Below are 21,656 nucleotides of genomic sequence, written 5' to 3' on the forward strand. Positions count from 1 at the left end.
TATTTTATTTCAACTCTTAATTCAGTGGAAAAATAAGGATGTGAGATTGAATGATGCCCCCGATTTGTATATTTCACTCAAATGTCGTTTGAGGCCAAACAAATAATAAATCCACCAGTTCTTTGTTTTTTATTCTGCGGTCCTGTCCGTTACTGTGTCTCCTTGTTTCTGTTGTTTCCAGCAAAGACAGCGAATGGAAACTCTCCTTTCTGGTCGGCTTACTGTACCACCGTGTGTTTACTCAAAAAGAGATTCACGGCTGAATGATTGTTGGGTTTGAATAAACAGATTTTTATTAAATGCAAGTAATTCATCTCAAACTGGATGCTTTTATGCGCTCTCCTAAGAGCAATGCATAAACTGAAGGTTCACTTCTAAGTGCTCCTTTGTGAGCAATTCATATTAAACTGAATAAATCTGCCCTTTTCGCCAGAAATGCACTCCTGTCCAGACACAAGGTCTGCTTCTCACATCCTAACAAAAGCATTTCACATTAAAAACTGCAGAATGGATTGTTTGACATCCAGTTGAATGCCAAGCTGTTGTGGACTCTCTGTGACCTTATGCCTTTTTAAAAACTCACCGAGTGCATCAGAAGAACCTTCTACAGATATGTGGTTGTATTATTGTGAAGAGTTTTGTGCCCTTTAAGTGAGGCCATACAATATGTGTTAGGTGTGAAAGTGTTTTGTAAACACAGATGTGTTCATCTTGTTGGATGGAGAGAATAGCAGCACATACACTTCACATAGGACAAAGCAGACTGTTTTGTTTAAGCTGTAAGTAAACGTGTCGTTCAGCAGCTGGTGTAATAAACCTTTTTGGTGCAGCACAGCAGCCTTTCTGATGCAACGTTACACTCAAGGTAGGACATGGAGCAGCAGGTAGTGCTGTGTACCAAGATGCACATTATTCATTTGCTAGAAGTGTCCGGATTTTGAAATGAAAAATGCTTTACAATTGAATATATCAGGAATTTACACTCAGTGTGGCTACCAACTGCTATCAGGCTCAAGTACCTAATAGATAATAGCTATAGATTAAAGTGCCTTAAAGGAATAGTTTGATCATTTAGTTAATGTATTTATTCACTTTCTTGCAGAGAGTTAGATGATGCCACTCTTATGTCTGTATATATATATATAATATGAGAGTATTGATTTTCTCACCTGTCTCTTAGCAACAAAGCAAATAAGCCTATTTCCCAAAATATCAAACTATTCTTTTAACAGCTAAATTCATACGGTCATTGTTATTGACATGTTTGATAAATGTGAGAATCTGTAAAGTCCATCTGAAGTCTGTGTTGAAGTACAATTCATACTCAAGATAAAGTTAGAGGAGGAATTCAGGTGAATGCTGTTGGAATAATGTAAACACCCAAGAAGAAAACACTTGTTATTGCCCCTGAAAGCATAGCTGCAGTCTGCAGTAGCACGCAATTGATTTTTGGATGGTTTGAATTAAATTCAACTTGAAGAAGTGCTCATCTCTGAGGTTATTTTGTGATGTTTGTTGAGAGTTAGAAGGCATCTGCGAACACAGTTTGCAACCCAGCAGAGTTGATTTTTAAAGCAATTGGAAGTGGTGTACCTTGATCTCACTGAGTCTGATTGATTACTTCTTGGGTCACTTCACTGTGTTGAGAGTCCAGTGGAGGTCAGACAAGAGGGGTCAGTGTTAGAAGTCAGGGGTCAAATCAAAGCAGAGCATTATTGACACCATGTGCTGACACACATATGAGTTCTGTTTAAAAAAAACATGGCTTCCTTTCCCTCCCATCTCTTTTCTGGTTATTGATTTCAGAGTAATATAAGAGAAAAATATTTTTCAGTGTGAATAAGGAGTTAAATTTTTGAAAGGGAGGAAAGGAGGCCATTTGGAAGATTTTGAGATGCAGTCCTCTCACAGATGGACTTGCAGGGCTGAGGGAAGCTAACGCATATGTTAAAAATGGCAGCCCCCCCAGCGTAGAGGGACGAATCAGGATTAGAGCCATACCACAACAAATGAACACACACACACACACACACAAACATTAACACAGGGAAAGAGAGGACAGCCACATGGAAATTCAACGTTATCCATTTTATTTTAAAATAATCTTTTTTTTTTTTTTCTCATTTAGTTCTTTTGAGCGTAATTTTGTTGCCATGCCTTTAAAAGTTCGCTACTATCCGTTTCTAAACATCTCAGGACCTCACAATAGAAGTCCTCCACTGAGGCCTACGTCTTTGACTTTAAATAAAACTCTTCAATAATAATATTAATTTCATTTCTGTAATGTTATCTCATTTACAAAAAGTAAAATATTTGTGGAAAAAAAGAATAAAATAAAAAACAGATACCATGGCTCAAAACATAAAATGATACAATGTTTTTCATTTGATATGTTTTTTTTTTTTCTCCCATCAGCAGAGTATCATAAAAGTTGGTTAAATGGAAAAAATAAAAATAGCCTAGATTCTCATACATTTCATTGAATGTTTAATGAAATAAACTGGTCGAGCTGTTCTTACACATACAATTTTAATACATGATGACTTATCTTTGAATTAGTGATTCACTTCTGGATCCGATATCTGCGAGCTCAAATGTAGGTTGAGCTGAGGGTTAAACGTTAATCCCCCTCGCTGCTTACGTGGACGCTCTTTTTTTTGAACAAACACTGTGGTTAAATACAGCTCCAGTGTAATCTGTGACTCTATAGTGTTTCAGGTGAGACTGACAAATACCCAGTGTTAGTTTCATATCAGGGAGAGAAAAGATTTCCTGGGGGGGGGGCAGTGCAGACTCCGGCTCAATCCAATGAAAGGATGTAAAATAATCCAATGTCTGTGCTGATTCTTTTGCTTGAAGAAATGCTATTAACCTTTGGCACAAAGTTAATTGCTTTTTTTCAGCAGTGGCCTGAACTCTGCATCACAATGTTTTGGCGAGTTCAAGGGGTCACGGGAGAAGGTATGCATTCGCCTCAGTTTGATTAGCCAGCTTAAATCTGAGTTTTAACCTCCAGAGTTGGCACTCCTTATTGTTATAGTAGCTCATTTAGCGTCTGCTTCGTGCTCAGGCCTTTAAATTGACGTTCTAATTTTCTGGGGGAAAAAAAAGGTTTGAAGAAGCCTTGACCATCAGTCTAATATCTACAATGTAAGTACAATTGATGTTTTATACTATAATAGCTTTCTTTTTCAGTGTCACTTCTTCCCAGAATAATTTTACTGCTAAAATGATTTTAATGTATTAATAAGATTATAGCTACAAGCTACTGCAAGATGCTACAGAGAGAAAATGCTACAGAGCCTCATGAATCAGTGGAAAAGTTATTTCATAATTCAAAGTGTAGTGCTGCTTTGAGACTGTTGACTTTGCTGACCTTTAATATTTCAAATGTCATTTTGCATAAATAACCTTGAAGGTGCAGAATAAAGCGCTGTTCTGTGTGTAGTTGGGGAAATGAAGCTCTTAAAGTTTAATCAGAACATTTCCTGAATAACTGAGGGTCGAGTTTCCAAATGTAATCATTTCATTTCATTTAAAATGGGCGAAATCATGAATAAACATCATGAAATCAGTAACTGACCTCTCTTTTTTTTTTTTTTTTTTTTAAACAGACAGTTTATCATCTTCTCGGCAACATACCCAGAGAAAGACATTTCTGTTTAGTGGGGTTTTGTTCATCATGCATTTGGGGGACTGGGACTATGTGCATGCATGTCACACATGTACCTTAGTCATGTACCTTCTATCGTAACAGATAGAAAACACATCTCTTACATTTCCTGTTTGGCTTCATGTTGCTGTGGAACAAACTTTTCTGCACAGAAAGTTCGTTCCTCGTTTAGCAGCGTCTTTGCTCATCAGAGCAAAAAAAAATCTCAGGGTGCCTCTGCACAGTTTTCTTGGCTGTTGAGGGATGAGCTGTACGACCAAATTGGAGGTGGATTTGAGGAGTCTGCATGTTGCCTACAGGAAACTGTTCTCATCATGGCAGTGTGGAAGGAGGAGGGGGGAGGGAGGAGGGAGGAGGGAGGAGGGGGGGGATGGACCAAGCAGGACAATAAACAGGGTGGGGTTCAAGTTAAAAGGTAGTGAGAGGAAGGGAGTACATGTCAAAAATAACAAAAGGCATTCAGGACAAGGAGACATTTACACGCACAAAGTGCACATTAACTGTTGTTATTTACAGGTACAGCAGTCCTTCAAGTTTCCAGTTGAGTGAAAACAAAAAGTCAAAATGTAAAGAACAATTAAAAGATCCAATAACACAGCCGTTTTGGAGGGCAGATACAATAGAACATATCCACATGGTCGCTGTGTCACACTCTATTTACAGGACTGTACATACATACAGGTGCAATTTGCTCGTTAAGGTTTACACTTCAGCAAAGCCAGATGCGCCTCCGGCTTCTGACATGGCCTCTTACCATGGACGACACACACATGCACACGCTCTCACACACACACACACACACAGGCACGCACGTAAGTATGCATGCACGTGAGACTGCACAGGCACGCACATTTTTTTTATATATGTACACGCTGACGTCAAACACGCATACCTGTCTTCTCTCTCTCTCTCACACATACACATACATGCTCTTCAACACAATGCTGTCTTCTGATAATTGCCACAAAAGGCTCTCCGGGTGGATCGCTCGGACATGTGTGCTTTACCAGTCTGCATCCTCCTCTATGTAATAATCAGGTGTTGCAGTACCATCAAACAAACCGGGGTCGAGGGACTTGCGTTGCTTTCCCCGGGCAAAGACACGTGACAGAGAGCCCAGCCCCATCTTCTCTTTCTTCTTCTTACGCTTCGCCTCCTCCAGATCTTCTAGGGACTGAGGGAAGAAAGAGGGAGAGAGAGAGACAGACAGAGAGAGAGTAGAAGAAGATGAAGAGATGGTGAAGGAAAAAGAGAGATGCAAAAGCAGAGGAAGTCAGTGGAAGCGGTGCAGAGTGGGCGATAAAGTCCAAGAAAGATAAAGATCACAACACAAAGGGGAAGTGACACTTGACATGCTGCCGGGGCATGCGCTTTTTTTTTTTTTCTACAAACACAACTGGTTTTCACATAAATTCAAGTCACAGCTGCAGAGTGAGTACACAACAGACTGCGTCGGGCAAACATGAATTCAGCCAGAACGATGGCGGAAAGGGAAACGACAGCGGCCGGGCAGCAGGACAGTCGGCAGGTACAACATAGGAGGTGATTACTTGGGAGGGTGCGGTGGTGGGCAGCTCTTACATTGCAGAGAGAGTGAGTCCGATGTCGTGGTGAGTTGATGTCACTGGGTGTGGATGACCGGTCTCCCTCAACCGCCGAGGCGTCGGAGATGATGGAGGGCTGACGCGAGTGGCACGGGCTCACCCGCACAGCAGCCACTAAACGGGACGAGAAGGGGGGAAAAAAAAAAAAAGAAGAGGCTTGTTTTCTTCGGGTGTGTTTGGGCACCGAAAGTAGTGAACAGGGAGAATCAGGTTCTTCTCACAGCAATGCCACAACACCGTTAAACAAAAATATATTTTAAAAAATCCCGAACCAAAAGCCTGAAATTACTTGCAATCATCTGCAGTTGCTAAGCAACAGTGAAAACAGCTTCACAGAGGTTGAGCGAGAGAGAGCGTATGTGTGTGTGTGTGTGTGTGTACCAGTGAGACTGATACATACAGTACAACCAATTGCACAGCAATTTGGGGGATCGTGACTGTTCACACGTTTCCCCTGTTTTTGGTCTTCGTCTGCTGCTTTCTCAAGATGTTCCCAATTAGTCAGCAGCCTGCTCGAATCTGTGGCTGCCCTTTCAAACAAGGGTTGAGATGGACTTCTACTCTAGAGGCAGCAAGACTAATCTGTGTAAAACTTCCCTTTTAGGGTAGAAGGTGCCAGTAGTCCAGTTTGGCTTTATTTACTTTGATCTTTTTGCAGGGTGACTGTGGTTGGTCACTTGGATGACACCATTCAAGTGCTGATTCTGAGGGGGCGAGATTATTTACCTACAATATTACCCCCAGACCACAGTTATTCCATAATAACAATAATTCTTTAATAATATTCATTTTGCTTTGTATTTCACTGATCTAATAGACCTAATAATGACCCTTTGTGCAGGAATTTGCAGCTGAAACGCAACACAAACTGTTGAACAGTCACTGAATTTCAACTTTAAAACTGGATTTTGAGTTTGAATTTTACATCAAGATTGCTGTATTTCTGCAATGCAACAGAGAAAAAAAATGAAAACTCAAAAGCGGCTGCTTTTTGCAATGAAATTCTGTGTGTAAACCATGTTTGTTTTGAATTTTAAAAAGGGAGTCAATGACGGTTGATGCTTTGACTCGTGCTTTGTGATGCATTTCAGCTCCAAGTGTCTGCATGCATGACTAGCCATGGTTAAATAAAGTCACTCCTCCTGTGGTGTGTGTACAAGTCAGTCAAATGGTGAACCTACAGTCGCAAATGTGGTGGAGGTATGAAAAGTAAAAACAGGGGCACAAAAAATACTGAGTGACAGTCAGGTGAAAAAAGCTGAAAAACATTTTCTTTAGAAACAGGAGTCAAGTTATAGTCTATGTTTTAACATTACAGACAAAACGTATGAACTCCAGCTGCCAACATTCTCAAATACAAAATCTGTGCGAGAGAAAGACGAATGGAAGCTGTAAAGCCAAAAATATGCTCACTGTAACTGCTACATCAAGCGCATGAAATGTTACGACTTGAGCTTCATCGCTGGCCAACAATATGGTCATACTGAGCAGATGGCGGGAGTGAATGTGTGTGTGAAGCAGTATAATATGAACATGCAGAGGGTAAATGATGGTAAAACCACTTTGTGTGAGTCAGTTCATGTACAGGATGTGCGCTCATGTGGGCCTACCTTGTCTGTCAGTGGGATGACCCGTGTGGACGTAGAGGGTCTGCTGACTCTGTCTGATGGCAGCAGTCAGGGGAAGGTCAGCCTGCATCACCCACTCTTGGTTGTTGCCGTTGACAACCGTTTCCGTGGGCATGGCCAGAGAGTGACGCTTGGGTACGTCCTTGGTCAGGGTGGCTAATGACTGTTTGGCCTTAAGAAGGTAGACAGACGGATGGAAACAGTCAGAGATCACCGCGAGCAACAACCCTGCAGAGAAATCCTACAATTTCGAGGTTGTTTTTGTATTCCTTTCACAGTTTTTCTTGTTTTTATTTATGCACATGTTGTATGTGTGCACGTATGTACGTGTTGAGTTATGTATCACCGATTCCCCTACGAGTCTCTGAGTGCATGTGAAGATATGAGCTCTCCTCTGGCCTCCTCATGTGGTTGTTGTCTCATGAAAAATGCAGCTACATTCATGGTCTGTGTCTTTTGTTGTGTGAAATCTCTTGCTACTGCTCCTGAGAGTGCTGGGAAAAAACAGACCTGAATATCTGGAGAAGGTGTCGGTGAAGGTGCTAAAGGAGGTGGTGGAGGCTGGGGTTGTGTAGAGATGGGGAGGGGGGATACAGGGCATGAGGAATCTTTTTTACAAGTTTAATGAATACATGTGCTCTGTAGAGTCTCATCACAAAGCAAAATTCGCCCGCCTTTTATCGGGAACAACAATGAGCTGCTGGAGCCTTGGGAGATGTGTTTGTTCGTGTGTGGTTTGTGTCTGTCAAAAGTTTTTCTGCCTGTGTAGGTTTTCTTCTTCGCCTTGACATGTCGGTGTTTAACAAATGCTTGAAATCTTGTTATTGTGCAAATCTTATCATCATGCCATGCTACAGCAGGCTGCAAATCAACACCAACACAATCAGCTTCATTGCAATCATCTTTACCTACCAGCGGTCAAACGATTTTCAATCAATGTCTTTGACATGCAAAAACAGAATACAATCACAACCCTTTGGAGCAATCATTAGTTGTCAGAATATCGATGTGTTTCTCCTCCCAAAGCAGATCTTTGCTCATTAGACCTAGACCACATTCAGATCAATCACAGCGGGAATCCTTGGGATCAACTGTTGTTAGGATTACTGGGATCAGCCGGGGTTAGTCAAAAAAAACGTGCAGCTGAGGAGGGGCTTTCCAAGACGACAATGAGGCCACAAGTAGGAGAGATTTCCAAGGAGCGGGAGGGTCAAGAGAGGTCAAAGTCAAAGCTGGGGTGGGTGGGAGGGGGCCCGTCTTACCGCCACGACCCTGGGAGAGCAGTCCCTGTCCCCAAGCCGCTCAAACACCCGATACTCCATTCTCTGATTGACACAGTTACTCATCTGGGGGTTGGAGACATGAGGGATGTCTATACTGTACATTCAAAGGCTTTCTGTGTTTGATTATATGCAAGTATACCCAAAAATAATGTACACCTATGAAACAGCAAACTTATGATTTATGCTTCCTTATTTGGCAGAAATATCTTCTTTTCCTTGTTCTTGTCAGTAGTTTCAACACTTGTGATGGATTATGTGTCTGAGCCTTGACAACTGTATTTTGGTTCAGTTGCTGATCATTATCTGTTTTTATTATTCACAAAGACACATTCTAAACATGTAGAATATCAAACTCATATATGCCAAAGAAAGAGATAAAAGTCTAGTCCCCCCCCTCCATCCATGCAGCTGTCTCACCATGGCCAGCTCAGCCTCCAGCTCCTTGATGCGGTTTTCCTTGAGGTCGAGCTGAGAGCGCAGCATCCCTGTATGCTCAGTAGCTTCCTTGGTCTGCCGCCGCAGGTCCCACTTCTCTCTCTCCAGCAGGTCCTTCTCTTTGGCCAGTGCCTTCACCGCATCCTCACTCTCCTAGTGGACACAGAGATCCTGATGGATTGGCTCACAAATCAGGCATACCTTTGAAAAATACACTAATTTCAAATCATTCAGGGAAGTAATTCTTTTTTCTCAGAAGAAGAGAGGAGTCTAAATACATTAAAACTGCTGTACGTGTAATATCATGGATGATACGTCCATGTCTATGCTTGGCAATGACTTCAGTACACTGGTGAGTGGAATAGATTACCATCAATAAACATGCTTGGACATCGAATTTCAATGTCAAGAGAAACATCTGATTTGTAGTAAAGTATTTCATAGCAAGGTCACATATGCAGAAATCACAGAATGCAACACTACCCTTGAGTAGATCAGTACATGTACACTGCACATAACAATAAATTATTCCACAGCATGCACACAGTCACGTGTTATGTTTTTAAGACTGAAGGCTTTTTTACACAGGAGGCATTTTTCAGCTGTCCATTGTTTAATTCTGAGAAACAACAAATACTCACTAATTTGCAAAACCAGTTCAGAACAAAACCTAATTTATACAGTTTTATTTGTTTGGATATAGATTGTTTGCCTAACAAGCCTTTTTGTGCAAAGCACTTCCAACCAACACAATTACAGAAGAAGAGACTCTTTGTATGGATGTTCTGGCGTGTGTACTTGTGTGTGACAGTATACGGTCAGAGCACGGGCGCCATACTTTTCTATGCTGCTCATAGTTGCGTATGAAGTCACGGAGCTGCTCCTCCCGGCTCTCCAGTGTGGCATAAAGCTGCTGCATCTGGTTCACCAGGTCTGCTTTTTCTGCCTTCAGACGCTTACGGTCCGACTTCATGGCTGTTAGGAAGGACAGAAGAGAGAGAGAGGACACCAGTTAGCCCTCAGAGACTTACAGTAGCAACATTTGTTATGTAAAAAGTGTGTGTTGGCGGATGTGTGTGCATGTATGCCAGCGACAGTACATCTGTTTAGTGTGAAAAAAGCATAAAATTACAAGTAATGGAGGAAGAGATGATGTCTTAAGCTGCTAATTGGTGGTGGCTTAAATTAATTATTGTCAGAAAAAAACAGTAACCTTGTGTTTTGAACATGTTTGCACCATATTTGACAGTAAGCAAACAAAAGTGTGTGTGTTTCCACAGAGCAGAACAAACAACAAACATCCATGTTATGGAAGAGTGATTTTAGCAAGTAAAATGTCTTAAAATGACAGCCTGTGTTTGGGATTTTGTCAAAATAATACAGACATATTAAAAGCAGAGATGTAAATAAAAGTAAAATTAGTTTACACATGTAAAAACCTTGTTTGGATCTGCAGACATGAGGTTATTCAGTATTTCTTATTTGCTATGATGGCATTGTTTAAATCAGTATGTATGTTGTCCATGATTCTGACTGTAGCAGTTTCTTCAAGACGAATTATTACTAGTTATTAAGCATTTCCAGATATAAGAATTCTTAAGTAAAAACATGAAATATACCTGCTGTTACAGACCTAATGTGGCGTGACTGCATGTTGATAAAAAAGTGAATCACACATGAACCCGTCTGTCAATCTCTTCTCTGCTGCTGGCTTCGTTAGAGGCTCGGTCTCTCTTTTCATCTATCTCTCAGTCGCACACTCTCTCTAATCCTCTGGCACCTCACCCACGCATCGTGATAAAGAAGAATATGGTTCAGCGTAGTTATTCAGAGAAGCTCTAATTTTCTCAAAGACGACACCTCCTTTTTCTCTCCTCTGCATCTGCATCTACCTCTTCTCTTGCTTCCACTCAATTTTTCTCTCCCTTTTCATGCAAAGCTGTTTTCCAGACATCCCCTTATAGCTGAGTTTCCCTCCTGCTATCTTTCCGAAATCAGAATAAATTTTTTATTCACTTTTTAAGCATTCACACTGCGTCTGTCCACCTTTGTCTTCTTTACTTTGACATCTATTTCCTTACAGTATGGCAGCTCTGCCAGATGGATATTTCATAACATCACACAGTCCTTTGTTTTCCTCTTGATGCTTGTTCACCTTTCTTTTTCTTCCCTCTTTTTTTTCCCCTCCCCAAGTCAGCTGTGTGTCATTAATTAACTTATATCACAGCCCGGTTAATTGCGTGACATTCACAAGTTGCGTCTGGGGAGCATGCTCAAGCAAGTGGAATGGAAGTGCCGTTTTACAAGGACGGATTCACCCTCTCGTCCATTTCCTCCCCTCCGTTTCTCTCCTGTCACCCTTTCATATCTCTCCCTTTCACCCGTTCTTCAGAGGTGGAATCCTCACGCCAAAGCGATACGCAAGCCAACCAGCCGGCGAAAGAAGACAAGAAACACCCCTCATTGGCCAAGAGAAACAGGAAACCTCCCAGCACCTGCCTCAGGAAGTGAAATCAAAGCCGTCTTTGAGATGAGCCAAGAACATTGCTGCTGCCTCACATCCTGCACCTGTGACCGTTTGGCAACATCCACCTTCCTGGTGTCAGACGCAAGAAAGCACTCACTGTGACTCGGTAAAAGGGCCCATTCACAGTCACAAATCATGTTAGCGCTGTTACTTACCATAACATATTTAATGAACAAAGATGATCCTTGCAGTTATGTTACACTAAAGAATTAGGTGAGTTGGGGAAGCATCAGCATGTCTCCCTCTGCTGACAGCCATATTAATGAGTAATACACCCTGTGTCTTCGTCCAAGCCTCCAAGAATTATTACCAGATGAAACAAGGAGGAACCACCTGGGAACCATACAGAGCTGAAGCTAATGTGTGTGTATCTGGAGGAAGAAGAAGACATAGAGAGGCTTGAACTTAATAGCCTTTTTATGGAGGAATGATATCTTTTTTCTTGCTATACATTGTGTGAATATAGTTTGTGTATTTTGAGTATTGTTGATGTTTTCTGGTTATATCTAGTTTTCCTCTGTGTGTAAAATGTGCTTTAGTGGTTGTCTTTGTGCAAAATTGTGTATGCCTGCCTGTAAAATTCAAATACTAAAAGCTATTCCAGGCTGTGTAAGCACAGGAAGAGCAGACTGGGACACATGCAAAACATTCACCGTCAAAAGTCCAAGCAACTGTTTCCACTGCCCGATGTTAAAAACAAAAACACCTGAATGTATCACGCTATCCTGACACATTCTCTAAAATCTGCCTAAGTGTTTTTAAGCCCACCACGTGAAGGCTCTCTCACTACCAAAGCCCTTGTGCTTTAAAGTAGTTTAATGTGAGCATCTACTACAGCACTGCAGTGTGCTAAAAGCCTTTGTCTGCTGGGCTCTTCGATGGTACTTTACTACTGGAGGGCTTAGACTGCCCGCACTTAGTGGACCAATCGGTTACTAAACAAGAAAACTGGAGATATACAGGCTGAATAGATGTATGATGATGCATGCATATATATATATATGCATATATGATGTACTGTATACACAGTAGATAAACAGAATGGTGGTCATGATAGCAAAAGACAGGCAACAAGGGAAGATGGCAGGCTGGTTGCTTGTTGGACGATTACTGTTTTCATTTTCAGAATTGTCATTTGTGTTGAGTATTTGTCTGCTTTTGTCTATTTATTTTATTTTAGCCATGGTGGCGACCTGACATTTATGGTCTCCAGAGGAGGAGGCCTACTGACTTTGTTGATCCTGTAACTTTTCCCCTGCTGCCCCCATGGGATTCAGTTTTTTGTTTTTTACTGAAACGTCTCAATAATTATTGGATGGATTGGCATGATATTTGTATAGATACTTGTGGTGATCAGATGATAAATTCTAATGATTTTGGCCTCTGACAGAAACAGAAAAATATGCAAATGAAGTAAATGATCACAGAGACCAGGAGACCAAACAGAGGTTTAACGGCTGTGTCTGTAGCTTTCCAGTCACAGTCGACTGTGTGGCAGCAAAGTTAAGACGACAACTTTCTCTTGTCTAACTTTTTCATCATGCATTTTAAAGGTCAATAATAATAATAATGATTATAAAATAATTCTTTTGTCACCCAGGCTGTCTGTTCAACTCCTTTACCAGATGTAGGTTGTGATGCAGATTTGTTGTCTGGCAACTGAAAAGACGATGAAGATGAAGAGAATTAGCAATTTCAATGTGTTTCACTGTGGGCGGAGGTCTCTTAAAAGTTGCTAGAGTGGATGCAAATTGCTTTCACACAAAAACATCTTTTTAAAATTTATACGGCTGAATGTAGAGGTAGTCTGGGGCTTGTTGTTTGTCTGTTGAGAGTGTACTATTTGTTCTTATCAGTAGTAGTAATACCAGTAGTAGAACGTTCCAGTCAGCGTTTTATAATTCCCACCCTCGACAGCACCAGTGCTCCACCAGAGGCAGCATATTTAAGTCATATTTTGTCAAAACTAGGCTTTGTGTTTGCAACCTGCTGAGCATGTATGGACAGCAGATGAGTGGATGACACTGCAGGAGGAGGAATTTCTAAGATGTTTTGATACTTTTTTATCCTGCTGTGAAAACATGTCACCACAGGATTCCTTTTTTAAGTGATATGAATTCAAGCTGACCGCAGCTGCTGTTCTTTGTGAAGAAAGAAACAACAAACTTTTTTTTACGCAATGTGAATATATCACATTATCCGGCCAAATACTCTGTGGGTAATTCTAAGGATAATCAGGTGTGAAATGTTATTCAACTCCAGGAAAAGACTTTCTGAAAATCCTTGATTGTGAAGAAACAAAATCAACCTCTACCTATCTACCTATCAATGTGGTACGTGTTTCACATTCCACTCACCGCCTCTCTCTGGTTAAATAACAACCCTCATTATCTGGTGTGCCTCATCTATTATGGGACAAATATAACAAGATCCCAGCCCTGATTTCGGATACATAACACTTCCTGCCTTTTATGTTTTCTACTCGTTCTAACAATCGAGTTTCCCCTTTGGTCTCTACCTGAAGAGGATTCCTACATGGATAAATAAATGACAAAGGAGTATACCAACGATACTGGAATAAAAAAATAATAATGGGGTCTATGGGGAATTAATGTCCATGGCATATGCAATGTTTATGCATTTCAATGAATTCAAAATTGTGTTTTAGCTGCCTCCTTCCTCCTTCTATTCATGCAAGTTCACTTTACCTGCCGCGATTAACAACAGCGTCACAAAGATGAAGCCACTTATGAACACCCCCCTTAGAAAATGATGTTCTTCACATTAATGAATGAAAACACTTCACACTGACACTACTCCATATAAATTCAGTCCTAAAGAGAAGGGACAGGCTTTTAGTCGGCTCTTAACATAATTATTTGGGGAGAGAACAAAAGAGACATCGGCTCATTGGAGGGAGTCCATTGTTCACGGTCTGGGATTTTAAATCTGCCAGCTGAATAATGAAGTACGAGCGTTAGAGCTGCGCAGTGTGCTCACCTCCTCACTTCCTCAGTAAAAACAAACTCATGGGTTGTATGAGGTTGATATCTGCGCTGGAGCTATCTAAAACTGTACAGCAGGCAATGGTGCTGCTGTATTAGACTTCTCTGTAGTCATGGTGATATTCAAACATGTTAATTAAAGTTAATTAATGTATTAGCAGACCTCAGCAATGACATTAGACCCTTGTTATAGGTTTATGCACAACCTGTAAGCCTCCATTAAAAATAGATCAAACACTGCTCACTAATAGGTGATCTGGAGGAGTGTGTGTGCGTGTGTGTGTCTGGGTGTGTGCACCAGCTATTTAACTAGCAGCACTGACACATCAGGGAATCAAGGGGAGAATCATACTTTGATCTCATAACAGCACCTCATTACTCACTTCTCTGTCTCCACTGGATCCAAAACAAAAAGGAACCAGCACTATAATCTGTACAAAGGTTGAGCCTAATTGTTCAGGTGCACACTAAGTAACACCACTGTCACAGGGGAAGGAAAGAAGGGGGATAGCTGCTACCAAAGATTCTGATTCGAACAATATCTGTTCATCTAACTGAGGGTTGGTGGACGGCCGAGGTACCCTTGATTATCCTCTAGGGGCCACTGTGATCCAAACACGTGTTTTCACTGGAGACCATCCAGTTTGAATAGAATGAGGTGCAAATTGAATAGCAAAACCGTCCTCATTACCTTTTATGATGAAGCGCCTGCCAGCATTGAGGAAATAAATCACAGTGGATTTGTGAAAACACACCGGCCCACAGCAATTTTCCTTGGTTTCCAAAACTTAATTGGAATCTTTTATTCAAAAGAAGTCCTTATTTGTTTAAAAATAAAAGTCACCACTAAAAACAAATGCAATTACTATAATGTTATAAGGTTAAGTGGCCTGATGAGATTTGGAGGCACTGAGCGTGTGTGTGTGTCTGTATGTGTGTAGCGGTGTTTAAACGGCTAGTGAGGGAAGAGGCCTTGTAGTCAAGGACAGAGTACGGTGTAGCGTGAAATGACACTAAACAGAGCAAGCAGACTGTGCTTTGATGATACATAGCTGTCTGCTGCTTTCATTTGAGCTCTGGATTGACTGTGAGTCCCTTAGTGATAGCAATTAGCCAAAGCAGAAATAGCTAATTAAAAACAGCAGAGAGGGCTAGCTATACTTTGAAAAATCATTAAACACAACCTTGATGAGAAAGTCCAAATAAGAGTCTGGTAAACTTAAAAAACACCTTTCGAGGACAGTCCAAGTGTCTTTAACCAAACTGCGTTTATTTTCTCATTGTAATTTGGAGGCTGCTAAAACAGTTTCAGTCCATTGTCATTTGTGTACTTAAAGGCTGGGGGGATGAAATGACTCCACGCAGCAGTTCTTGGGTTGGATCGAGTGCCCAAAGGCATCACAACAAAACCTGCAATTGTGAGAGGTGGGCAATTACCCACGATTACAATTATAGTGCTTACGGGCCAATGTCTGGCACACAGTGGGAGTGAACTCAGGCCTTGGTGTGGGCATTCCACCAAACAAAGGCGGAGGGGGGGTGGCGGTGGTGGTGTTGGTGGCAGAGAAGGAGAAAATAAAAATAACTGGAGAGAAAACAGACTGAAAAGTAGTGTTCTCCGTTTTCAGAAAATCTGCATGTAATTTAGCTGCAAACCATCTGAACTGAGGTAGGAGTGGCGACAGTTTCTGTCAACCATCCCCAAAGTAAACAGGTATTATCTCAAGTGGCAAGAGAGAGCAAAGGAGGGGATGATGCATTTCTTTCACGCTACTTCATCACTCCAGCCTTTTGCTTTTTCAACTGAAGCAGAACCATAGGAAAATAAATAAGTAAAAACCAAAAAAAACACAAAGCTACTCTGCTTCACAATAATTGCTACTAGCACTTCAGTAAACCCCCCAGGGCGCTCAAGTTGTCCAAACATTGCTCTTATTCTTCCGGGAAAACACTTTGCAGGAGCATCTGGTGGGATGTTCACAATATGCCAGCCTTGTGAGAACTGGGGGGAAATCAAAAAGAGTCGACATCTCGCCTCCAATCAATTGGCAGCATACGGAAATTGCTGTAGTTAATGAGGTATTCTCAAGAACATTTGGCCTATGTTTTTTTTGCAACAGAAGTCAACTATTTCCAACGCCAACAACTAATGGGTCTTTTTTGCTGTATTAAAAACCCTTCCAACTCAAAAAGTAACAAGGCAAAGAATTTTGAGCGCTTCAGGAATAAAGAAATATACCTCACCACATCACCATGTACCTGTTTCTCTGAGTGATCCGGTGTAAACGAGACTTGGACTGATGTGGTGCTGTGAACAAACTCACCATTAGATAGAAGGACAAAATTTACATGTGGGCACCCACTTCCAAAGTCAACCTTCAAGTTTCAAAGACCTAACAATCCAACCTGAAGATCTAACCCTGAATGTACTCAATATAATCATGATACCAAAAGGTTACGTGACTTCCTACAAAACACAGTACATTTGATCATTTTTTTAAGGAGAATGCCCTGTAATAGACTAGCAATGTAATATTTGAATATTAAATATTCATTCAAATTTGCAGAAGGCATGAAAACTAAATGGAATTTCATTAAGGACAAAATGCTCTTTCTCGTGATTAAACGGCTGTATCAAACTCACGAGTCGAGCTGTGTCCAACACTTTTTGTAACTTTCTGAAACAGACAATTTGACAATGACACCCGCTTCACTCAGCAATTAGCCTTGTTTTTATGATATTCATCTACTGTACAGTGAAAAAGATAATTTCTAGCTAGTTAGTATTTCCTCATTTTTATTTATATTTTTTTTGCTTCTTCACCTTCACCCTGAATGCATCTTTATCTGCTTATTTTTGCCTCACTACCTCTTTCATTTTCTCTTCATTTATCCTCACTGTGAACCCGCCTGTGAAAGCCAATTAGGATATTAATATACACAAAATATACTTGACTTGTCTTGACTTTAATGGTGTCAGAATATTCATAGAATCACAAGTTTCAATGTGCTAGCTGTTCTCATTAAAATAAACCCACACACTGCAATTATCGCCAGCAACCAAGCCACTGGGGATGCACAAGCCAGTGCATTCTTAGTGCTGGTCCCAAGCCCAGAGAAATGGGGAGGGGTGCGTCAGGAAGGGCATCCAGAGTAAAACCTGTGCCAAATCAAATATGCGGATCATAAATCAGATTTCTATACCGGATCGGTCAAACCCTAGGTTACCAACGACCGCCACCGGTACTGTTGAGTGTGGAGGTGAGAGTCAGATCTCTGAATGTCGACACTATGACTGATAAAGGGAGAGAGTTGGATGATATGATGGAGAGAAGGAAGGTAGATGTGGTGTGTGTGCAAGAGACCAGGTGGAAGGGGAGTAAGACCAGGAGCATCGGAGGGGGGTTCAAACTGTTCTACCATAGTGTGGATGGGTGGAGAAATGGGGTAGGGATAATCCTGAAGGAAGAGTATGTCAAGAGAGTGTTGGAGCTGAAGAGAGTGTCGGACAGAGTGATGAGTATGAAACTGGAAATTGAAGGTGTGATGATGAATGTTGTCAGTGCCTGCAAGTTGGGTGTGAGATGGAAGAGAAAGAAGAACTCTGGAGTGAATTGGATGAGGTGGTGGTGAGTGTATCCCGGGAGGAGAGAGTGGTGATTGGAGCAGACTTTAGTGGGCATATTGGTGAAGGGAACAGAGGTGAAGAGGAGGTGATGGGCAGGTATGGTGTCAAGGAGAGGCATGTGGAAGGACAGATGGTGGTGGAATTTGCGAAAAGGTTGGAAATGGCTGTGGTGTATACGTATTTGACAAAGAAGGAGGAGTACAGAGTAACATAAAAGAGTGGAGGAAGGTGCACACAGGTGGACTATGTCTTATGCAGGAGGTGCAATGTGAAAGAGATTGGAAACTGCAAGGTGGTGGCAGGAGAGAATGTTGCTAGACAGCATCGGATGGTGGTCTGTAGGATGACCTTGAAGACCAAGAAGAGGAAGGGAGTGAAGGCAGAGCCAATGATCAAATGGTGGAAGTTGAAGAAGGAAAATTGTTGTGTGGAGTTCAGGGAGGAGTTAAGACAGACACTGGGTGGTAGTGAAGGGAGAGACAGGTAGGAAGGTACTTGGTGTGTCATCTGAACAGAGGAAGAAAGACAAGGAGACTTAGTGGTGGAATGAGGAGTACAGGAAAGTATACAGAGGAAGAGGTTGGCAAAGAAGAAGTGAGATAGAAAGAGAGATGAAGTAGACAGGAGTACAAGGGGATGCGACGTAAGATGAAGAGAGAGGTGGCAAAGGCGAGTTGTATGAGAGCTTGGACAGTAAGAAAGGAGAAAAGGACTTTTCCTGACTGGCTAGACAGAGGGACCGAGCTGGGAAGGATGTGCAGCAGGTTACGGTGATGAAGGATAGAGATGGAAATGTGCTGACTAGCGAGGAGAGTGTGTTGAGAAGGTGGAAGGAGTATTTTGAGGGGCTGATGAATAAAGAAAATGAGAGAGAGAGAAGGTTGGATATGTGGAGCTGGTTGATCAGGAAGTGCTGTGGATTAGCAAGGAGAAGGTGAGGGCAGCTATGAAGTGGATGAAGAGTGGAAAGGCAGTTGGTCCACATGACGTACCTGTGGAGGCATGGAGATGTTTAGGTTGTCTAGCTCTTAACTAGACAGCCATGGATAGTGAGAGGAAGCCTGAGGAGTGGAGAATAAGAGTACTGTACTGTACTTTCAAGAATAAGGGTGATTTACAGAAAACTACAGAAGTATGAAGCTGATCAGCCACAGCGTGAAGTTAATGGAAAGAGTAGTGGAAGCTTGGTTAAGAGGAGAGGTGATGATTAGTGAGTAGCAGTATTGTTTCATGAAGAGAAGGCTACCAGCAAGAGTGAAAGGGAAGGTTTACAAGAGGGTAGCGAGACCAGCTATGTTGTATGGTTTGGAGACGGTGGCACTGATGAAAAGACAGGAGGCGTAGCTGGAGGTGGCAGAATTGAAGATGCTAAGCTTTTCATTGGGAGTGATGAGAACAGACAAGATTAGGAGTGAGTATATTAGAGGGACAGCTCAAGTTGGATGATTTGGAGGCAAAGAGAGAGAGGCGGGACTGAGATGGTTTGGACATGTGCAGAGAAAAGATGCTGGTTATATTGGGAGAAGGATGCTGAAAATAGAGCTGCCAGGCAAGAGGAAAAGAGGAAGGCCAAAGAGGAGGTTTATGGATATGAGGGAAGTGAGGGAAGACATGCAGGTGGTTGGCGCGACAGAGGAAGGAAGAGATTCAAACGGATGATCCGCTGTGGTGACCCCTAACGGGAACAGCTGAAAGAAGAGGAAGAAGAAGACTGCAATTATCGCCAGTACTTCCCAGTACCATGTGCCGCAAGTATCCGCAGCACAGAAAATGCTTTTGATTTGGTGAAAGCTGCTGGAAAAGCACCATAAACAAGGAAAACTGGATGACAGATGTGTTTCCACTTTTGCTTGGAAACAGCTGAAAACATTGCTGGGAACAAAGCCAAAATTCACTGACTGCTACCCACCACATACAAACAGTATAATAACAAAAAGCTCGCTAATATTGTTACTGGCCTTTCATTGCTTAGTCTTAAAAATACTGCAGTACCCTTGGAGTTTGAGCAAGCCACAGTGTCAGTATATGAAGATGGAGTGTGACAAACGTGGACTAACAAAGGAGCTGTAAAGGCCAGGCCATGCAGAAAACAACAATAAAACATATAAATAATTCAGAAATCTTGCTGCTGTCACCACTGAATACAAATACACTGCAAATATTTTTTTCAGGTCACTCTCAGGTCACTCTCTGGCTAGAAGCTATACTTTAACATCAACTTCTGCTCTATTCCTCATATAAAACAGCTTTAGGAGGGGGGGAAAAATGAAAAACAGCAACAGGAATGTCCTCTCACTCAAGTTCACAGTCGATTCAATTTGCCTCTCTGAACCCACTCCAACAGAACCAAACTTGAACAAGACAACAGCCAATTTCCTTCCTCCCACATACCTCATCTTAATTGCAGACCAGATCCATCCTGCTTAACATTTCTGGACCTTGTAAGCCGACCAAAGTCCCCTTTTATAAGGCTTTCATTAGCCGCTGATTACTGTCAGTGCCTGTTGGGGTTGGTAGGCTTTGGCCTTCATTAACAGGCCTGAGTCATACAAATGACTGTATGAGCCAGGGTGCAGTCTGCTCAGACAGTCAAGCATCCAGCCGAAGCAGAGATAAGTGTTTATTTGATTGTGTGCTCTATTCTCCTCTGCCCCCGTCCGTTTTGTTTTTGTTCAATTCCTCCAAAAAGCGTAGGCTGCGAGTGTCAAGTGAAATGTCTCACCAACAAAGTCCCCAGACAGCATGTCATGTGTTTGTCTGATACCAAATGGTGGTTTTGTGCTCTGCTTCATTCCGTGAACGATAATTCTCTGAAAAGAACAATTCACTGCCACGCTGATGACATCTCTGCTTGATACCCTGCAATCTCTGTGCACTCCCTGGTAGAACATGTTCACTACTTTACCCTGTGCATAGTTTCCATCAAGGCAATATGTTAGTGTATTCCCATTTTGCACACACTCAACCATGGAACAGATATAGAGCAACAAATACCGTTTGTTAGTCATTAACAGAGAGGAAATCTGTGCTATATAATGGTATTTCATCACCTCTGGAAGAATAGTTACGGCCGTTTTGATGTTCAGTTGCTGTGCTTGAACAAATCCTGTGTACGGCACAGACATTACTGATTTACAGGGATGTTTTCAAATGTTTTTAGGCAAGTCCAGGTCAAACCTCAAGTAACTGGACACAAGTCCAAATAAACTCTAAAGCCCTTGAGAGCAAGTCAAAGTTAAAAGGGTTTTCCAGTGATTTAGTATTGCATTTTTACAGGGTTGAGGGACTTGCGAGAGACAGAACGGTAAAAATCGAAGCAACAAAGCTCGACTTTGAATCATTATTATGAGTCATGTTCCAAAACACATCTATAATGCAACTTAATTGCGTCTCTTCCTTCGCTCCTGCCTGCTATGTGCCCATGTCTTTCAAACTCCAGGCTCCCACTTTTTAAATGCAGGCTGGTCATTAAATTTTGTAGACTCCAAAAGATAGAAAAATATTTCCTCAAGAGGGGCATTTATACTTCTTTTATGAATGTGTAAGTGAGAAGATGAGGTAGAAGCACACTGACGATATTGATTTCCATGTGGGAGATGCAGCTTTTGTATTTGTTTTTTAAAAATAATTATGTATTTATTTATTATTTTTTCAGAATTGTTTCTTTTTTCACTTTGGCTTTATTTCTAAGGATGAGCCCTCATGTTTCTGTGTTTGGACGAGCTGGGAATGGTCTTTTAATGTTGAGCATTAAATTGATATAATTTTAACATTTTCCTTTGAAATCTGTTCATAGTGATTTCTATGTAAATGAGACCAAGTCCTTTCAATACATCGCTCTAATAACGAAATATTCAAGGTGTATGGACTGTC

General features: G+C 41.6%; 1 protein-coding gene across 2 annotated transcripts in view; it reads right to left on the reverse strand.

Moving 5' to 3' along the window:
* Positions 1-2,336: 2,336 nt before the first annotated feature.
* kazna (kazrin, periplakin interacting protein a) overlaps positions 2,337-21,656 on the reverse strand; it is a 167,200-nt gene continuing 147,880 nt past the window's right edge. Inside the window, exons 6-11 of one of the 2 annotated variants that reach the window (XM_042409093.1) lie at positions 9,462-9,598; positions 8,606-8,776; positions 8,168-8,251; positions 6,888-7,077; positions 5,255-5,391; positions 2,337-4,847 (exon numbers count right to left, since the gene is read on the reverse strand). In XM_042409093.1, the coding sequence (XP_042265027.1) occupies positions 4,677-4,847; positions 5,255-5,391; positions 6,888-7,077; positions 8,168-8,251; positions 8,606-8,776; positions 9,462-9,598 (890 nt within the window). In that variant the 3' untranslated portion in view covers positions 2,337-4,676. The remainder of the gene's footprint in view (positions 4,848-5,254; positions 5,392-6,887; positions 7,078-8,167; positions 8,252-8,605; positions 8,777-9,461; positions 9,599-21,656) is intronic. The other variant, XM_042409094.1, reaches the window with a different exon arrangement.

This window comes from Thunnus maccoyii, chromosome 4, assembly GCF_910596095.1.
Source record: "Thunnus maccoyii chromosome 4, fThuMac1.1, whole genome shotgun sequence".
Classification (NCBI taxonomy): Eukaryota; Metazoa; Chordata; class Actinopteri; order Scombriformes; family Scombridae; genus Thunnus; species Thunnus maccoyii.